Raw genomic sequence first — 22,270 nt, forward strand, 5'->3', positions numbered from 1 at the left:
TTCCTCTTCCAGTTGGTTAAATTTATTTTTAATGAGTTACATTCCTTTTCTAGTTTCTAGTCACTTTTGGTTTTTGATGAGTTCATTCCTTTTCCAATTGGTCAATTTTACTTTTTGATGAGTTGGATTCCTTTTCCAGTTAGCCATTTTTACTTTTAAAGAAGTTGATTTCTTTTTCCATTTGGCCAATTTTACTTTAAAAGATATTGCTTTCTTCAGTGAATTTTTCATAATTCTCCTACTTGATTCTCAGTTCTTTTCTCATTTTTTTCCTTCTTTCTCTCCTTTTGGGGTTTGAAAATCCTTTTATTCTTTAATTGTTTTTTTTCTTTATTTAAGGCAAGGGGCTAAGTGACTTGCCCAAGGTCACACAGTTAGGTAATTATTAAGTGTCTGAGGCCAGATTTGAACTCAGGTCCTCCTGGCTCCAGGGAAGGTATTCTATCCATTGTGCCATCTAGCTGCCCTTGAAAATCCTTTTTGACTTCTAACAAGAGGTCTTATTGGATTTGAAGCCAATTCATAAATTCCTTTGAGACTTCACATGTAGGCAGGCATTTTGTTGTTGCTTTCCTCTTCTGAGATGGCATTTTTATCATCCCTATCAGGTTAGTAGCTTTTTATGATTAGCACTATTTTTTAGTTCTTTTACTCATCGTGATAGTTGAGCTCTGCAACTAGGGCACAGGGGTTATAGTCCCAGGCATTTTTGTGTTGGGAATGGATCTGGCTTATTGCTTGCCTAAGGTGTTGCTTATGATTTATTTGCTAGCAGTTTGATTCCTGTGTTAGAGTATCCCAACCCAGTCCCATTTATTGCATCAGCCTTCTGGGGGCTTGAACGTTGTCTTCTGAGCTGGGCTTGGGCCCCTTGCTGCTGCCCTGCCGAGTGGATACTGATCTGGGCCAAGGTGGCAATGAGCACCCTCACCCCCCCTCCACTGGCTTCCCAGCTCTCCCACCAACACTGGGCTGTATTTTCCTTTTAACCACATGAGACAGACCTTTTCTGAAGTTCTACCATGATATCTTGAGTTGAGAACTTGTATTGCTCAGTATTTCTTGGTTCTGTATCTTTAGGGTGTATTTAAAGACTTCATTTAAAGTTGGTTAGGGAAAAGCTCTGAGAGCTTCCTAGCTTCAAGTCACAAGCTTGGCTCTACCCCAGGAAACTCTGGGCTTACCCTATTCTAACAAAGCCAGTATAGGGTAGAAAGTAGAATGCTTCTTTCTGTCCTATATGCAAGGGTTGAAGATAGCAAGAATTTACCAAGCTCCTACTCTGCCCCAGATACTATGCTAAGACAAGGGGACTTCCCTCAAAATGCCCATTTTTAAGGATCTCTCTGATCTAACTTCTCAGTCAGTAAAGGCAACCATGGTCTGAGTGGCAGCCAGCAGCAGCTTTTGTGCAGGTATTTTGCTCCTTATATGTCTCTACTAGTGACTTCTTGTTTTTTAGTGTACATTTTAAAAAAAATCCTCTATGCTGATGATATTCAGGTTTCCATGTTTAAAGAAATACTTCCACTAAAATCTAGATATGTGGTAGAAGGAAGAAATTCTGCCCACCACTTGGTCCAGCAGTCTAAGCTATTTCCATAAGAAATATTTCTAATATAAAGTCTCTTTAAGAACCATCCTGTTCATGGGGCCGCTACGTGGCATAGTGGGGGTAGTTAGGTGGCATAGTGGATAAAGCACTGGCCTTGGAGTCAGGAGTACCTGGGTTCAAATCCAGTCTCAGACACTTAATAATTACCTAGCTGTGTGGCCTTGGGCAAGCCACTTAACCCTATTTGCCTTGCAAAAACCTAAAAAAAAAAAAAAAAGAACCATCCTGTTCACTAGAAAATTTCCCATCTTCCCTAAAGATCTAGTTTATCTCTCACTTAAGACTCAGAGAATTCTTTAGATGATGGTGGTGATGGTGCTTCTCAGAATAATTTGTCCTTCTTGGAGGAATAACTGCTCATTCTGAATTTCAGTGTTGTTCACATACCCCTACTTTGCTACCTTGAAGATTCTCTACTTTTGGCCCAAATTCTACTTTCTCTGATTTTGAGCTGGCATTTTCTGACTTCTCTCATCTACTCAACTTTCTGAGTATATGTTTTATTTAGTTAGCAAGTCAGAATTAGCTATGAAGGGATTGCAGTCAAACTAGCAAGAAGAGTATATCATTATAAGGTTAGCAAAAGTAGGTGTTAGGTGATGGTATCAGAAGTGAAGAGAAAAAGTGGTGTCCAAACTGAGGGACAGTGATGGAGGAATGGATTTATTACACCAGAGGAGATAGGTATTGGGTTTATAGACTGGGATGCATATACTAAGCAATAGTATAAACATGAGAGTGAAACTTCATCAAAGATGTCAGGAAGGCTAAGAAGGACCAAATCAAAACAGGAAGGGATCTTGTCATATTGACTGTTTACTATGCTTGGGGTCAAGATCTGATAAAGCACCATTTTATCAACAGTCCGTGTGTGCCAGTCACAACTCATTAAGGGGACCATGTTCCTAGACATAGGATTCCACATACCATGCCTTCATTTCTCTTGCAAAGCTAATGATTCCCTTTTTCACATGGTTTGTCTTCTCTGATGAAACATTGGCCCATGCCTCATCATATACTGACCCCCTAAGTTATCTTTTACCCCATCCAAGACTCAAATCTCTGCCTAAATCTATCTCTAATTCTCAGGTACTTTTTAGGAAGTTAGTTTCCTTATTGTCACTCAAATCTGTAACTACAGTGTCATCCTCTATTCCTTGCTTTCCCTTTCCACATTTATCCAATCAATTTACAAATCTTGTCATTTTTTTTCCTCTATAGCATCTCTTTCAACCAACTCCTTTCTACCCACAAGGCCATGGTCCTCATTCAGACCCTTATCACCTTTTGATTTCAACTATTTAAATAATCTCCTAACCAGTCTCCTTGCCCAAAGTCTCTCTAAATCAGGGATTCTTAACCTTGTGTACCAAAAATTGATAACTGTATTACAACATAATTGTTTTCCTTTATAATCTGTATATTTTATTTTATGTGTTTAAAAACATTTTTTTTTCAAGAAGGGTTCATAGGTTTAACCAAACTGCCAAAGCAATTCATAGTCAGTTTTTAAATGCTCTAATTCATCCTCCACATGTCTGCCAAATTGATTTTCCTAAAGCAAAGGTCTGACCCAGTTACTTTCCTTCTCTGGTGGGGAAATCCTGGCTCTCCATTATTTCTACAATAAAACATAAACCACTGTGGCATTTAAAACTTCACGACCTTACTTTTACAGCCCTTTTCACTTTTATAGACTTTGTCATTGAGATGAATAGTCTTTCTTGTTATTCCTCACATGTGACAGTTTCTTTCGTCACACTCCTACATGTCTGTACCTTCAATACTTGGAATGCCTTTGAAAACAGAAAGAATCCAAAGACCTCCCTTGAAAGAAACTCCAAAATAAGAATGACATAACCAAAAAACAAGACCTTCTACATCAAGGTGGGCAAAATGTATTCAAGTACTAAGGAACCATAGGCAAGATTACACAAGACTTGTGACTAACCACTAAAATGGAGAAGAAACTATTAAATATGATATTACAAAGCTTATAATCAAGAACAACTTACCCCCCCAAAAAAAACTGAATTTAATCCTCCAGAGGGGGATAATGGAATAAGAGAACACCCAAATATTCTTAATGAAAATGCTAAAGCTCAGGAGAAACTTTGAAATGCAGTTAGGAGTCAAGAGAAATATATAAAAGCAACACATTGCAGCAACTAAGAGAGTTTACATTCTAAAAGTGGGAAAAGAAATAAGTATCCATTCAGAATCTCCATTTTTTTCTCTTTGTCTTTCAAAGAATGATTTTAATGTATGGATGTAAAATACCATGTTCGAAAAGAGTTTTTAAAATCAGTATTTTGCCCTATCAAATCCATTGATTTTTGTGATTAGCAAACATTAAACACAACACAATCTTTTATTTTCCACATCTTTTAGTCAGTTGCATAATAACTAAGATGTGGTCCATTTTGAATATCCTTTGTGAAAGCCTGCCTTTTCCCACTTATAATTCGTCAAGATGTCTAGAGGACTACCAAAAAAGATTTTGTGTAGGTTGTTAGACCTTGTTTGATAAAATAAAGGGAATAAGACATATGGGTTTTGATATTAATAAGGACCACTATTTTTATACTATATCTTCCCCTCCTTTCAGATACATTTTATATTGATCCCACAACAACCTTACAATTATATATCCTTCAGCATGAGTCTCTTGGGCAGCTATATATGAGATAATGGATAGAGTTTGGAGTCTGAAAGACTTATGTTCCAGAGTTCAAATCCTGCATAGCTGTGAGACTCTGGGCAAGTCACTTAACCCTGTTTGCTTCAGTCTCCTTATCTGTAAAATGAACAGAGGAAGAAATGACAAACCAGTCCAGAATGTCTACCAAGAAAACCCAAATGGGGTCCTGAAGAGATGGACATGACTAAACAACAACAGGAGCAACTATGATAGCAACAACAGCATGAAACTAATATATACTTGGTCCAATTCAGCTGCAATTCCTTTCTGTTTGTTTAATGCCATTTCTATCTCAGCTATAAGCATATCCTAAAATGTGATGTGAGGATTGAAGTATAGTGGTGCTACTTTCCTTAATAATGAAAATAGTTATGGAAGACTTATAACGTCCAATAACGTCCATTTCCATGAGTTGGTTTCTTTTTTTTTTTAATCTTCTTTTCACTTTGATACTTAAATGCCTGGAATGACTTAACTTAGTTGAATCTCCTGCCAACCTTTATTTTTTAAAATTGCTTTTGTTGGGGCAGCTAGGTGGCGCAGTGGATAGTACACCAGCCCTGAAGTCAGGAGTACCTGAGTTCAAATCCGGCCTCATACACTTAATAATTACCCAGCTGTGTGGCCTTAACCTCATTGCCCTGCAAAAAAAAAACTAAAATTGCTTTTGTCCTCTTCTTCTTTTCTCTCCTCTGGGAGATCATACTTCATCTTTATAAGATTTTTAAAACTATTTTATATTCTAAACTTGCTTCTTTGACCAAAATCTCTCTCCATTTAGCAAATATGTATATTTTTCTGTGCTTTTTTGACTTTATTTTGGCAGTAGGTTTACATCGATTAAACTTGTAAGATCATTATAATCTACAGTGATGTAATTTCATTAATAATTATTTGTTGAATGGGGCGGCTAGGTGGTGTAGTGGATAAAGCACCAGCCTTGGAGTCAGGAGTACCTGGGTTCAAATCCGGTCTCAGCCACTTAATAATTACCTAGCTGTGTGGCCTTGGGCAAGCCACAACCCCATTTGCCTTGCAAAAAACTAAAAAAAATAATTATTATTTGTTGAGTAGTTCAATTGAGTTGTTCAATTTTATTGAAGTATATCTCATCATCGTTTAATTTTCAATCTTCACTTATTATGTTCTCCCCCCCCACAATTTAGTAGTCTGTTTATGTAGAATGCTGATTTTGGAATATGTATCACAATAATAATATTTCCTACCCCTTTCACTGTCTGTTTTTTAAATGATGCTATTAGGTGCCTACTCTGTTCAACTTCTACCAATTTCTTTTTTTCTGAGAAAGTGTTCATGATATAAAAGCCTGAGACTTCTGCATAATCTACAAATCTTTGATTCTTTGATTCTTTTTTTCTAAATTGTGCTTCCCAATATATTTCCAGTCTACAATTTCCTACCCTTGCATTAAAGTAACTGAGTATCAGAGTGTAAGTTGATTTAATGTGGCTGTATATATCCCCATGCCTGGGATGAAGATGAAATTAAAAAGAATCAGTAGTCACCTCTGGAAAGAAACTCCAAAGTGAAAATATATAGGAATGATATAGTCAAAATACAGAGATTCCATATCAAATAAAAATTGACTTTAAGGAAGCAGAAAGAAAAATCTCATTGAATCCTATATAGAATTTCCCTACTTTTTTATCCTTTGCAACTGAAATTGGAATATAAACTCCCTTATTTTCATGTTCATCTTTCTTCAAATAATTAACAATACTAAAACATAAAATGACTGAATATTCCTTGAAATTTTGTTCCTTCTTGCCTTTGAAGAAAAATCAAACCAAATACTTGCATTGCTTCTTGCAAAGAGTAATTATGACCCATTCTTAAATTTAATTTCAGGCAGCTTAAGTGACATATTGGATAGACTACTGGGTCTGAAGTTAGAAAAACCCAAGCTCAAATACTTACTAGCTATGTGACCATGACCAAATCATTTAACCTTTGCCTAACTCAGTTCAGTATCTGTCAAATGATGATAAAGGGCACAGCTCAATGGTTCAGTGCATAAAGCACTACCCTGGAAATCTGGAGGATGGGAGTTCAAATCCAGCCTTTAACATTTACTAGCTGTGTGACCTTGGGCAAGTTACTTAACCCTGACTACCTCACATCCAGGTCATCTCCAGTCATTCTGATTCATATCTTGGCTATTGAACCCAAATGATTCTGGAGGAAAGAGTGAGACTGGTGACTGAGAATAGCCTCCCTTCACTCAAATTCATGGCATCACCTCCCTGGAGTCTTGTCCTTTGAAAAATTATTATAATGGTGATAATAATAGCATCCACCTCCTATGGCTGTTATGAAGTTCAAATGAGAAAATAATTTAAAGTGCTTAGTGTACTGTATAGCATATTGTAAGTACTTCATATATGTTTATAAATGGCAGTTATTTATTTATGAGAAACATATCAAGAATGATAGGATTTGAATGTTCCTTAAAATAGTTAGCAGTAGCTATCTGAAACCATCAACAAGTATTATATGCAATGGGGATATGCTAGAGGCATTTCCAATAAGATCAGGGATGAAACAAGGATGCCCATTATCACCACTACTATTCAATATTGTATTAGAAATGTTAGTGTCAGCAATTAGAGAAGGAAAAAATTGAAGGAATTAGAATTGGGAAGGAAGAGACAAAACTCTCACTCTTTGCAGATGATATGATGGTCTACCTAGAGAATCCCAAGAAATCATCCAAAAAACTACTGGAAACAATTATCAATTTTATCAAAGTTACAGGTTATAAAATAAACCCTCATAAATCCTCAACTTTTCTATATATGTCTAGCAAGATACAGCAGGAAGAGCTAGAAAGAGAAATCCCATTCAAAGTAACCCCAGACAATATAAAATACTCGCGAGTCTATTTGCCAAGACAGACTCAGAATCTTTTTGAAAACAATTATAAAACACTTCTCACACAAATTAAATCAGATTTAAATAACTGGGCAAATATCAACTGCTCATGGATAGGTAGAACTAATATAATAAAAATGACAATTCTACCAAAACTGAACTGTTTAGTGCCCTACCAATCAAAATTCCAAAAAATTACTTTAATGAATTAGAAAAAAATTGTAAGTAAATTCATATGGAGAAATAAAAAGTCAAGAATTGCCAGGAGCTTAATGAAAAAAAAGTGCAAAAGGAGGTGGCTTAGCCCTACCTGATCTAAAATTATATTATAAAGCATCAGTCATCAAAACTGTTTGGTATTGGCTAAGAAATAGAGTGGTGGACCAGTGGAATAGACTAGGTGTAAAAGCAGGGGATGATTATAGTAATCTGCTGTTTGGTAAACCCAAAGAGTCCAGCCATTGGGATAAAAACTCCTTCTTTGATAAAAACTGCTGGGATAATTGGAAGTTAATATGGAAGAAACTTAGATTAGACCAACACCTCACACCCTTTACCAAGATCCAAATGTTTACAGGATTTAGACATAAAAAACAATACTATAAGCAAATTAGAAGATCAAGGACTAGTTTACCTGTCAGATCTATGGAAAGGGGAGCAGTTTATGACTAAGGAAGAGTTGGAGAACATTACCAAAAACCAATTAGATGATTTCAATTACATTAAATTAAAAAGCTTTTGCACAGATAAAACCACTGTAACCAAGATCAAAAGAAATGTAATAAATTGGGAAACAATCTTCTCCTGTATGGCAGAGAACCTGGTGGTACTAATAATATTCCAGATGACAGACTTGGGGTCCACTGCTCACACAAAAGCTGACTGAAGAGGAGGTTATACCCCAGGAGTTCAAGGATGCCTCCAATTGTCCGTCTTTATGAAGGAAAAGGAAATAAATTGTTTGGTTAAAGTCACAGGGGATTTCTCTTAGTCACAGCCAGCAAGAGTCTCCCTCTAGTTCTTAATAGACTGATCCTTCACCTGGAATTGGTCATCTACTCAAGAGCCAGTATGACTTCAGAAAGGGCCAAGGAACTGGTGATGAAGTGTTGCTCAACAACTCCAGAAAAAAATGCCAGGACTGGAAGAGAAATCTATACACATTTGTAGGTCTAAGGAAGGCCTTGGATACCCTTAGTCATGAGAGTTTGTGAAAAATTATGGCAAAATTTGGTTGTTCAGAAAAGCTTACTGGTATTGTATATCTGTTTTGTGATGGCATGTGAAAAAGATGACTCTCCTCCAGATAAGAAGTCCTGGTTGAGTTTAACCTACTGGAAATAAATGTGTTAACTTTCCCAGAGTTTGTCCTAGCCAAGGACAAAAGTTACCAGATGTTTGGACCTTAAAAAAGAGAAAAGCAAAGAGTAAAGATTAACAGCATATTTAATGATATTTCTCTTAAGACACACTAGCATGGTGGGATCAAGTCAGAGGGCCAGACTCCTGATGGGTGGGTTCCCTGACTTAAATATCAGTGTTCATAAGGAAGCATGATCTGAACCATAATCTCTGTCTTGCCCAATGGAAGAAGGGTATAGCCTCCAATGTAACAGGTTAGGGAGGGGACAAGGTGTGAAAGAGGTGGAGAGAATCCAGGAAGGGGGAGAGGGACTTATTCCAGCTTTAGGAGAGTCTTAGCACACATTATAAGGCAAATATATAGAGAGGCTTCTGATGGCCTTAGAAGGTGAGCTCTTTGTTTTGTTTTACCACTACTACTCCTTTGGTATCAAAGAGGACACAATGACCAACCAATTGATTGAAAAAGAATTGCATAATTAAGTTTATTACAGTGAGGGGTATGCTGTGCAAGGCATCCTTCTCACTTTACTAGAAGTGTTCCAGCCCCATGACTTAATTTATAGAAAACAGGACTATTGGAGGTGTTCTACCTGCTACAGGAGTCTCTTGGTCTTAATTTGATTTCACTACCACCTGTCCATGATTTCTCACAGATAAGGGCAGAAGAAAAACCAAGGAAAGTCTGTAAGGAAAGGCCAAACTGACAATTATTGGTATATTAAGAGACAAGGTAGAATGTACCTGGTAGCCACTTTCTGAAGTCAGGTATCACATGCAGGTGCTTATTTTGTTTTGCTTCAATGGAATCATCTCTAAGCACCCTTTTCAAATACTAATTGGCTTATTTACAAGGATGTATTTCCATTAGGCTTCTTCATCTTCCCTAATCTGATCAACAGGAGGATTGATGAAATAGAATTTTCAGTCACTTGTTACAGAAATATAAATTAAAACACAGGAAAGACCAGATGAACAAATCATTAAAAGGGAGCTAAGATATGAGACATAAATATGACCATAAAGGATAATGATCATTATTGGAAGGGTTGTGGGAAATCTGTGACACTATTACACTGTTGGTGGAGCTGTGAACTCATCCAACCCTTCTGGAGAGCTATTTGGAACTATGCCCAAAGGGCAACAAAAATGTGCATACCCTTTGACCCAGCAATACCACTACTGGGTCTATACCCTGAAGAGATGAAGAAAAAAGGGTAAAAACATTACTTGTACAAAAATATTTTTAGCAGCCTTGTTTGTGGTGGCAAAGAATTTGAAATCAAGTAAATGTCCTTCAATTGGGAAATGGCTTAGCAAACTGTGGTATATGTATGTCATGGAACACTATTGTTCTATTAGAAACCAGAAAGGATGGGAATTCAGGGAAGCCTGGAGGGATTTGCATGAACTGATGCTGAGTGAGATGAGCAGAACCAGAAAAACACTGTACACCCTAACAGCAACATGGGAGTGATGTTCAACCTTGAAGGACTTGCTCATTCCATCAGTGCAACAACTGGGAACAATTTGGGACATCTGCAAAGGAGAGTGCCATCTGTATCCAAAAAAAGGAGCTGTGGATTTTGAACAAAGTTCAAGGACTATTCCCTTTAATTTAGAAAAAACAGATATCTTATTGTCTGATCTTGTTACCTCTTAGACTTCTTGTCTCTTCTTTAAGGATATGATTTCTCTCTCATCACACCCAATTTGGATCAAGGTACAACATGGAAACAGAGTAAAGACCGACAGATTGCTTTCCGTTGGGGGGGGGAGGGAAGTAAGATTGGGGGGGAAATTGTAAAACTCAATATCTTTAATAAAAATAAATTTAAAAAGATATGAGACATAAATACCAATGAATATCATATGTAAATGAGATTGTACAGAACACAAAAACAGGCAGTGGAGGAAGTTTCTTCCCATTTGCATGATCACTATTGCAAAATTGTGTTTTATAAACTTTTTTTCCTCCTTGGGATGAATTCTCCTTTAGACTAACCTTTAATAGCTGCATTGGTCTTCATTAAATACCCAGGTCTATGGATAATGTTGCACAGGCAACAGTGGATAGAGCAAAGCTCCATGCTCCCATGCTGTTTAGCATGATGTTTTCTGTGTTGTGGTTATATATACCTTCAACAGGGATGTAACTATGATCTCTTTTTGTCCCTGAATGAAGGGTAAAAACATAACTTTGAATTGGAAGGAGAATTTGGGATTGGCTGGTTAAAAATGTGCAGTGGCTTGAAGGCTTTTAAATAATGTAAAACTCTACTAGCCCAGAGTCAACAGAGGCAGCTAGGAGACCTAGAGTACCACACTACAGTGTTATTCCTGGACCTAGCCAAGAGAAAAGCAAAAGAGGAAATAAGACAGAAATCAGTTGGTCAAAGACCATCAATCTTTGAGCTTTCAAAAGCCATTCACAATTTTTTTAAAAAGGATAATAAATTATGTATATAATTTTTAAAAAACACCTTAACTAATTAGCAATTCCAAAACAAGTGGAAAGAAAGAAATTGTGAAAAATCTATAGGAAAATAACAAAAAAAAAGATTTTTATTGGGAACCCCACTGAGGAAGGTTTACAAGGCTGCTACAAATCAGAATTGTACAGGGTTAGATGACATACTAGTGTCACCGATTTATTGGAATATTGGAGGACAGCATTTAACGGATGAATAAAATTTTATAAAATGAATAAACTTTAAATAAGAATAAAATTAAACTAATACAATTAATAAAAATATTTAAGAAAATCATACTCCCAAAATTTTAAAATGACCTGAGTAAATACACAAAAAAGAATTCTCAGAAGCTATGAAACATAATAAAAAACCAAATAAACTAAGATTATAAAGGAAGTAGTTGATTATCTATGAAATGTCACATACCCAAATTAACAAAACAAGAAATATTGAAATACCCCATGAAGAAACAACAAAAATGTCTAAATAGATTTACAAATAAATGTAGCAAATATTTAATATGCTACAAATGCTTTTCTCAATAACAGATAATAAGAAATTTTGAAAAATATCTGTCAACACACAAATATTATTCTGATGCCAAAACTAGGGGGAAAAGAAAGCAAAAAAAAAGGTTTAGACTAGCATTATTAATAAATATTGATGCAAAAAGTTGGAATAAACCTTTAGCAAAATATTAACATTTGCAAAAAATATGCTTTATAATCAAGTTGGATTTTCACTAGGAATGCAAGAATAGTTTAAAATTTAGAAAACAACTATTAATTTAGTTGCTTTCCACTCTTTATGACCCCAGCATCTGAGGCTGAATCTGAACTTGGGAAGATGAATCTTCCTCACCCTAAGCCTGTTATTCTGCCCACTATACCATTTAGCTGCCCCATTACAAATGACAAAAGCATGATCATAACAATAGATATGAAAAAGTGCCTTTGACAAACTAAGGCACACATTATCCTCATCAACCCATGTACATGTCAGCAAAACTATGAGAATGGCAGAGAGAGGCTTTAAGACAATTTACTACCCTAGATCATGACTTCACAGGAGCATAGTTGATGGAGAGGTATAGAAAATACAAGATCCTTTGTATCTATATTGTATGTTGGATAACCAAAAAGCATTTGAATTGGTAGAACAAAATGTCATCCTCAAGGCTCTCTCTTAACATGTCTCCTATATGTTAAGATTATACAAAAGTTTAAAATAGATGCAATCATAGAGATTCAACTCAATTCAAATAAATAAACATTAGAGACTCTCCACAATACCTAGATCAAAAACACAGGTTGCTTCTCTTAAGAAGTTTTCATCTTCACTAAGATCTTATAGACATAAGACAGCAAATGTGTAAGGTGGTGAGGTTGCCATATCTCTTTTGATATTTTTTGCTAATACATCTATAATTATTTCTATTCTTTTGTCATTCTCTAAGATTTCATATATATTATATAATATATATAATATATATGAAATATATATGAAATATATATGAAATCTTAGAGAATGTATATACTTTACACACACACACACAAACACACACACACATATATATATTGTTTGGTATTCTCATAATTTTGCAACCTCCTGTTCATATTTCTTCTGGACATACATGATATTGGTAAATCTTATCCTGGATTCATTTCACATCCTTACGTGACAGAGTCCAGATATGGAAATTCCACTATTGGTTATAAGGATATATGTTATTGAAACAATGGCAAATCTGTCTCAGATTATATTCTTCCTAAAAAAAGTGAAATAAAAAAAGATTATTCCTGAATTGGGTCAGCCCCATTCCTAGTCTTTTGTAGTTTCATTTCTACATCTTTTGGCTATTTTTGTATATATCTACTATCTACACATCTACTACCTTCCTTTGTAACACTTTAAATATGAATTTGTACTCTAAACCAATGTTCAGTGACTACTATGTCTCTCTGCTTGTCAAGAAGCCCCAGTGTTTAGCTTTCTTGTTACTATTATTGCTCGACACCAATTTAAATCTCAATAAGAAATGGTGATAATCTGTGCCAATACCTTCATTTTTATCCATTTCTCTTTATAAAAAACTTAAGTATTTGTGATTTTTTTGTGGATTAAATGAATTTATGTGTTGGATACTAGTGAGGTGGATATATGCTTAGTTTTTGTTTTTTTCCCCCTTTTTTGCAAGGTAATGGGGTTAAATGACTTGTCCAAAGTCACACAACTGGGTAATCATTAAATGTCTGAAGCCTTATTTGAACTTGGGTCCTTCTGACCCTAGGGCTGTTGCTTTATCCACTGTACCACCTAGCTGCCTCATTAAGAGGCAATTTGAAATTAATTAAGTTAGGTTTATTTGAATTGAATTTTTTTCTGATTTGGGGATGACTAACTCTAGTTGATGGTCTGAACACAACTGATTCAAAAATGATTCCCATGGTGAAAATCAATTGTTAGGGGCGGCTAGGTGGCGCAGTGGATAAAGCACCGGCCTTGGAGTCAGGAGTACCTGGTTTCAAACCTGGTCTCAGACACTTAATAATTACCTAGCTGTGTGGCCTTGGGCAAGCCACTTAACCCCCTTTGCCTTGCAAAAACCTAAAAAAAAAGAAAATCAATTGTTTTCTATTAAACATATTGTTTCATTTTGTTATTTTTATTATTGAAGTAATGTCATGTCAATAGTATCTAGGTATTTATAATATACATGCTTATGGCTCTTGAAAAAATATGAATTTTAGACTCCTTTAATTTCTATTTACCAACCTAAACATTCTAATTTATTTTTTCACAATATTTCCCTCCCACTTTCCCATAGAATTCACTGATATAATGTTGTTTGGTTTAGAGCCTCTTTATGAAATTTTTCTATGTTCTCATGTTCTTCAATAGGTAGTGACTATAAATTGTTATCTTTTTATTTTATTTAATAAATATTTCATGGTGAGCTTTACATGTTACCAGCAAATGTGTATGCTCATGTGTATTATAAACATTAAAAGCAAAAATACAAAAGAATCACATGAACTGATGTTTCCTCTTACTTAGGGACAAATGTCTAATATCCAGTCTCTGATGAAATACTGGCAATGTCACAATGAGTAAACCATCTTTCATCATACTCAAATAGAAATGGATCTTGTGTAGGATGCAAATTCATATAGAAATTGCAAATCAACATGTTATATTTTATTTTGGGTTATTGTGTTAAACATCTCCCAATGATATGTCAGTTGAGTTGGGGCAACTCTCAGTAGACAACCCTAGACTGTCAGTTCAATACCTAGAGATCTCCCTAATTCTGCAAGTTGAAGAGAAGTTTCTGTCATTCATTGGTGGGGGGAATTACCGCATCTTTGAGTTCCCTATATCAATGAAATTACAGGTATATTTCCTTTCCTTCTCCTATTGCTTTGGAACAACTCTTCTATTTGATCTTCTAAAGAGAACTTGTGAATCATCCTTTCATTTATCTGCAATTTCCTTGTCTTCATTAACTTTGATAATGACAATATTAATGGCTTACTATCTTCAATAGTATTTCAGCTTATTGTCCATTGGGCATATACATCTTGCATTATTTTTTAACTAACAACTATTTTATTTTCCTCTTGTTTCTCCCTTCTACAAAACAAAACAAAAAAAAAATCCTTGTAACATATGCATGGTAAAGCAAGACAAATTCTCATATTGCTTATGTTTTTAAATACATGTCCTAGTCTTAAAAGTGAGCCCATCACTGTTCTTTCAGGAGGTGAATAACCCTAATTCATTATAAATCCTCTAGAATCATGATAGGTCATTGTGTTGATGAACTAAATCTTGTTCATTTTTGTATTTTTTTCATAATATAAATAGTTCTACTCATTCTTAAGTCTGCATCAGTTCATTTACATATCACAAAGAAGGTTTTTTTTTTCTGAAAGTGACCCTTTCTTTCATCAATTTTAGGGCAGATTAATACTCTATTACATTCTTATACTATAACTTGTTCAAGTCATTCCCTGATTGATGGACACCCCCCTTAGTTTCCAGTTCTTTCTGTAAGAATAGCTACAATTATTTTTGTGCTTATGAGTCATTTTCCTCTTTCTTTGATCTTTTTGAGACACAGGTTTAGTAATAATATCACCAATTTATAACTTTTCAAAAATATTCCAAATAGTTTTCCAGAATGACAGGACAAATTCACAGTACCAGCAACTGTGCAGGTATTAATATGCCTATTTTTTTTACAACTTCATACCTTTGTCATTTTTCTTCATTATCAGCTTCATTATTCTAACATGTCAGGTAGAACCACAAAGTTCTTTTAATTTCCATGTTTCTATTAGTAATTTGGAGCATTTTTTTCTATTGTCTTTTTTTATCCTGGATGTCTTTTTTTTTTGAGAACTTCCTGTTTATAAGTTTGGATCATTTTTCACCTGAAAAATATTTTATTCTTATCAATTTGAATCAGTTTCATTACAGATCTTGGAACTAATACTTTTAGCAGAGGTGATGAGGTGGTACAATGAATAGAGTGCCAGGCCTGGAGTCAGGGAGTCCTGAGTTAAAATCCAGCCTAGTTGAATGACCCCTGGGCAAGTCACTTAACCCTATTTGTCTTAGTTTTCTCATCTATTAAATGAGCTAGAGAAGGAAATGGTAATCTCCTCTAGTATCTTTGTCAAGAAAATCACAAAACGGGGTCACAAAGAATTGGATACAACTAAACAACAACAATAACAAGATTTTCTATTTCATCTACTATGATCCTCTTATGTCCCTTCTTTGGTCACGTCTATAAATCTGAAGATTAATTTCTTCCTAGCTCCCATATTTGTCATATATCAAATGGGAGCTTATTTTGTTACATGGTGTTATTCTAACCCTATTTTCAGCCAGCCTACTTTCCAGTTTTCCCAGAAGTTTTTGTCAAATACTATCTCATTACTCTAATACCTGGAGTTTTCCTTCTGTATATTACAGTTCTAAAATTCTTCTATTGTTTAAACTCTTTATTTCTCAACCAGTACCAAACTCTTTTGATAATTGCTACTTTCTGGTATAGCTAGAGATCTTTTTCTACTAGATGCTTTTCCTTTCCTCCTTTTTTTTAAACCATTATTTTTCTTGAAATTCTTGATCTTAACAAGTGAATTCTGTAATTATTTTTTCCAGCTCTGTAATGCATTCCTTTGGCAGTTTGATTGATATGGTGTCAATTAAATTAATTTAGGTTGATTTTTATGATATTGGCTTGGCTTCCTCATGAACAATTAATTCTCCAGTTACTGTGGTATACATTCACTTCCATAAAGTGTTTTATAATTGATTTCTCAGTCTGTATATATCTTGGTAGATAGACTATTAAATATTTTATATACTTCTCTATCACTTCTTATTGGATTTTATTGACTATATGCAGAAATGTTTTAAATTATGTGTATTTATTTTTGTATTTTGTCCCCTTGCTAAAATCATTTTGATTAATTTTAGTTTTTCGAGTTCTCAAGCAAAATATCAATCTTTGACAAAAATGATGATTTTATTTTCTTTTTGGTCATGCTTTTTCCCCTTTCATTTCCTTTTCTTATTTTGTTGATAGATTTTTCTAACATAAAGAACATCCTTGCTTTCTTTACCTTTTATCTTGAAAGCCTCTAGATTATCCCGATTATCTAGGGATTTTTAGTTTTAAATAAATACTACTTACCATATTAAGGAAAAATTAATTTATTTCTGTGGTGTGTTTTGATGCTTTAAATCAGAGTAGTTATATTTTCTTAAAAGTCTTTATATATTAATATGATCATATGACTTTTGCTGATTTTATTGTTAATACTGACTATTTGATGGAACAAATTTTTCTCTAACCCTGATATAAATAAAACCTGATGATGGTATATAATCCTTTTGAGATTTTCTATAAACTCTTTGCTGATATTTTATTTTAAAATTTTACATTAATCTTCATTAAGGAAATTGTTCAATAATTTTCTTTCTCTGTTATACTTTTGCCTGGTTTAAGTATCAAGACCATTTTTGTACCTTTTATTTTAGTTTATTTTATTATTTAGTTTATTTTAGTTTAGTTTAGTTTTTATTTTAGTTTTTGCAAGCAATGGGGCTTGCCCAAGGCCACACAGCTATGTAATATATATATGTATATATATATATGTATATATATACATATATATATGTAAGAACTATTTGATTTTAATACATTTAATCTTTAATACAAGAACTATTTGATTCTTAACATCCTAAGGATGTATGATTAGTTTTAGGGTTAGTTTTTTCCATAAAAAATATTATTATTATGAATTTTGAGATAGGAAATAATATATTTTAAAGAAAAATATATCAAAAAATTTCATGTTAACAATGCACATTGTATCACACTGGAAATTACTTAAGCAGTATCATTTATTTCCATATTCAATAAGGAATCAACCTTAATGAGCTCAGAATGTGATATGCAGTATGAAAATAAGTTTAAAACATACTTGAATATTTTTGTAATATATATTTTCCTCATTATTTTATACTCATCTTACCCTTATTAATTGAAACATGTAGAATTCCATACATCAAACAAGTTTAATTTTTAACTTTAAAGCAAATTATATGTATAAAACCCATAAACATAGATCACAAATTATTTTGGAACAGATGTTATGTACTATTACATCATCTGAATAATGAAATTTAAAGAAGGTTTATAATTAAAATAGCATCAGAAAAAATAAATCCCCAGTTTTGATAGTGTACCTCAGACAAAAATTTTATTTACTTTTTATATTTAATCTACTCAGAAAAACACATTCATATTAATTAATAGACTAATTCTTAGTCTAAGGAAAACATTGTATAAAATGAAACCATCTTTCTGTATTGTAAAATAATAAGGATACAAAAACAAAACACAACCAAAAAAACCTGAGCAAATCACTTTTTTGTCTCAGCTTTCCCTTTTAAGAAATGTTGATCATGTTGGCCCTACCTATTTTTTAAGGACGGAAGACTACATGTATCATTGTACTAAGTGATGTGGTAGCAAAAGCCCAGTATTTAGAGTCTAAGGACCTGGTTTTGAATCCAGACTTTGCTACTCTCCAACTCATTCCTGACCTTTCAGCTCCTCAGTTTTCCAGCAGTCAAAGGAAGAGAGTAATCTAAATGATGCTCAGAATCCTTCTAAATCCTAACTCCTTTATATTCTACTGTCATTCTATCACTGACACTCCTTAACAGACAGTTTTGTGGGAGACAATGGACAAAGCAGAAAGCTAAATATGTTGCCATGTATTTCTGTAGATGCTTTAACATTTTTACATAGAATTTTTTATAAGTATTAGTTCATTATTTCCTTAGTGGTAAATTTCAGATAAGACAGAGAGGAAAAAGTCTTTATTCTAAGTAGAATTATTTTCCTGGCCAATGCTAAAAACAAGAGTGTCCTTGAGAGGAAGGGAGGGGAAGGAATTGAAAGGGAAATTTCTAACTCAGTCTTTGTGGGACTAGAAGTTCTTTAAAGTAGCATTGTAAGACACAGGGGACAAAATTTTGATTAATTTACAAAAAGCTATGTAAATTAGAAAGCCCATCAATACCTTACTCTTCAGTAAATAAACTCAGAAGCCTGCAACATGTCCATTACACTTTGATACTCCAAACTTTTCTCTAACATCCTAATCAATGGATATATTTTCCTCATTTTTTTACACTAAAGTTTCCCTGTACAACTATTGAGATCTTTCCCTCTAATATAGGGAAGTATATTGATAGTTCTCTCTCCTTCTTATATGAGTGATGAACTAACAGTACTACTTACACAGGCCTGTGGGCCCTAGAGATGACTATAACCTGTTATTGATCAGCTGATTGAAGATAAATGGCAAAGCTCCTTGTATTGCAGATTACATCATTAACATGGTCAGTAAACCATGAATTGTTCAATAAGGCGTTTATCTTTTTTCATTTTACTTCTGCTCTTTTATCATTTTTATTATAAAGGACAAAATTACCCACACTAACAAGAAAAATCAGTTTTAAAGAGATCAGAGGAATATAAAGTAATATGTGCAAAGTTGTCAGAAATAACTGAATGAAATCTGATGGGTTGATATTTAGTTTGTGTTTTTTTTAACTGAAGGAAATATAGAATTTTGACAATCTTTTTTTCTCTATTTCTCTTCCAGTTTCCATTTGCTACATGTTTATTAGAAGCAATAATTGAAAAAATAAATGAGAAGAATAAACTAGTTGAAGACTATATTAAATTTATGAAAGCTGTTGGATGATATCGCAATGGACTGTTTTTTAAAATACAAAAAGTTTTTTATTGTATGATTGGAAAAACATGAATTGTATTCTAATACAGTAGCTATTTCAACTATCAATAGTCAGGTTCAATACAAAAAATAGGAGTCTGTGAAACTAATTAATTGTCAAACAAGTGAAATTAATTAGGTGCATAACCATTTAAAAGGAAATAGTGTAGCATTTGATTGTTGAATACAAATATTGCCACAAATCAATACAAACTTAAAAATGATTTTCCTTCCAGTACATTAGAAATCTGAACAAAATGAGAACATGCAAATTGACTTAAGTACACAGAGGAGCCAGTAGATACTCAGCATCTATAATGTTGAGGTTTTAGGAAGAAGAAATATTGACACTATTTTATTCCTCTCTTAACAAGATTACAAGATGTATATAGTCTTTGATAGAAGTTAGTGGATAATTTGCTTTGTAAACAAATACAAAATGAAGCATCATAAATTAAGGATAAGCTGTTAATAAAGTTACAAATTGTATGTTCCAATTGTATTTATTCTCATTGAATCATGTAGGAAGTACTTTACCCTAGAAATAATTTTCAAAAATAAAAATATTGGAGTTTTTTGCTAAAATTTATGTGGTCTACCATAGGCCTAGATTATAAAAGACCTACAAAAGTCAAGTTGTGAACAATAAGTATTTTAAAGAAACATAAAATTTCAGTCCCTAGTAGTAATATTAATAAGGAAGAATTATACTTACTGAAGTGACAAGACTCAGTAACAAAAGACTTCTAATGTTTATAATGTTGGAAGGATGCTCATGAACCCTACTAGGACCTAACCTTCAGCTAAATCTTGACAGCTGCTGCTCCCTTGAGAACACTGTAGTTACTTTTACCTTGTTTTGTTATGATGGTGTTAAGAAAATGAAATGAGATTAGAGATGTGCAAGTATTTTGAAAATTTAAAAGCATGATACAATTACAAAGTACTTGTTATTTGGAAGGCAATATAGACAAAGATCTGTTGCTACAGAATGCCAAGATGCCTAGTCTTTAAGAAGAAGTCTGTCTAAAATTGTATTATTGTCACCGCTCATGAATTTAAACTCTGATATTTCATTTACCTTATTTAGAATTCTCATTTTTTAATTTCTGAAACACATCATTACAATTTTCTCAAATTCTCTCATACATACATAGATGATTCATTCACATAGTCTCTTGCTCTTCTTTTATCATATTCACAAATAGGATAACATTCTGCCCGCTAGTTAACAAGTATAAAAATCAGGAGTTGGAGAAATTCACTTCAACAGATTTTTAGGATTGTAAGAGGAGACAGAGGAGAAAGGTACTTGTACCTAAATTCATCTTATATTACAAAGTTGTCCCAAACTAAAGTCCTTGCCTTCCCCCTCAAGGTGCTTCTCCTTTGATTTCCTTGTTACTGTTAACGCCACCATCATTTCCTCAGCCATCCAAACTCAAAACTTCAAAACCAGCTTTGCCTCCACCCTCTTCCTTGCACCCCATCATTCTCTTTCTGAATAGTTTGTGCCATTCAACTTCTATCTTTGTGCCACTCTAGTCCACACCATTGTGGCCACTTACTTCAGCCATAAAATACCATTCTAAATATTTCCCTGCCTCAAGTCTCTCCCCTAGCACCAATTTGGTTCAGAGTAACTGTAAGAAGACAAAGTTGCCTTAGCTTCCCAGACACAGAAGCATACCTTTGTGAATTATCTGTCATGGGCTGGGAGGACTACAAAGAAAGAAAGAAAAGAGCCTGTTCCCTAAGAGTGTTCACTGGACTGGGAGTGTGCTCAGCTTAGTAACTGGAAGAGAGCACGCACCTGGAAGACTAGGGAAGGCTTCATGAAGACCTTACCTGAGCTGTGCTTTGCAGGACAATGAGTCAAAGAAGAGCTATTGAGGAGGGAGGTCATTCCAGGCATGAAAGATGGATCATGTTAAAACTGAGAGATGTATGAGAGGTTTGGCTAGGATGCAGAGGGCCTGAACCTTTTTCTGAAGGAAGTTTGCACCAGTGTAGATGATGGATTGGAGAGGCAAGTGAATGGGAGAAGGAAAACAAGGAATGATTTCAGTAGTTTAGATCAGAGGTGATGAAGGTCTGAACTAGAGTAGTGGAGATTGAGTTAAGGAATTTTGTGTATGTAAAATTTGATAACTAACTGATAGGATGGGTACACCAAGGTTGTGATAACAGACAAGGGAGAATGTGATGGTGCCCCAAAAGAAATAGGGAAATAGGGGTGGCTAGGTGGCACAGTGGATAGAGCACTGGCCCTGGAGCCAGGAGTACCTGGGTTCAAATCCAGCCTCACACACTTAATAATTACCTAGCTGTGTGGCCTTGGGCAAGCCACTTAACCCCATTTGCCTTGCAAAATCCTTAAAAAAAAGGAAAAAAAGAAAGAAAGAAATAGGGAAATACACAATGAATTGGAAAAATGCAAAATTCCCTCAAAAAATAAATGGTCAGAGAAGAGGAAGAGAGTTTCAAAGCAGAATTACAGGGGGCGGCTAGGTGGTGCAGTAAATAGAGCACCGGCCTTGGAGTCAGGAGTACCTGGGTTCAAATCCAGCCTCAGACATTTAATAATTACCTAGCCACGTGGCCTTGGGCAAGCCACTTAACCCCATTGCCTTGAAAAAAAATCTAAAAAAAAAAGCAGAATTACAAACTGTTAATGACTATATGAAACCATGTTCCAGATAACTAATAGTAAGAGAAATGCAAATTAAACTCTGATGTTTCATTGCACAGCTTGAAAATTGGCAAAGATTAAAAAAAAGGAAAAAAGGGGCAATTAATTTTGGGAGGGTCAAGGAAACACATGCCTCTTGCTTCACTACTGGTTGAGCTATGAAGTAGAAGCAACTATTACAGGTATCAATTTGCAATTAATCAA

General features: G+C 34.3%; 1 protein-coding gene across 2 annotated transcripts in view; it reads left to right on the forward strand.

Moving 5' to 3' along the window:
• CNTLN (centlein) overlaps positions 1 to 19,857 on the forward strand; it is a 585,894-nt gene extending 566,037 nt beyond the window's left edge. Inside the window, exon 26 of one of the 2 annotated variants that reach the window (XM_074197564.1) lies at positions 19,243 to 19,854. In XM_074197564.1, coding sequence (XP_074053665.1) covers positions 19,243 to 19,344 — 102 coding nt within the window. In that variant the 3' untranslated portion in view covers positions 19,345 to 19,854. Of the gene's footprint in view, positions 1 to 19,242 lie in introns of both variants that reach the window. The other variant, XM_074197563.1, reaches the window with a different exon arrangement.
• The last annotated feature ends 2,413 nt before the right edge of the window (positions 19,858 to 22,270 follow it).

This window comes from Macrotis lagotis, chromosome 8, assembly GCF_037893015.1.
Source record: "Macrotis lagotis isolate mMagLag1 chromosome 8, bilby.v1.9.chrom.fasta, whole genome shotgun sequence".
NCBI classification, from domain to species: domain Eukaryota; kingdom Metazoa; phylum Chordata; class Mammalia; order Peramelemorphia; family Peramelidae; genus Macrotis; species Macrotis lagotis.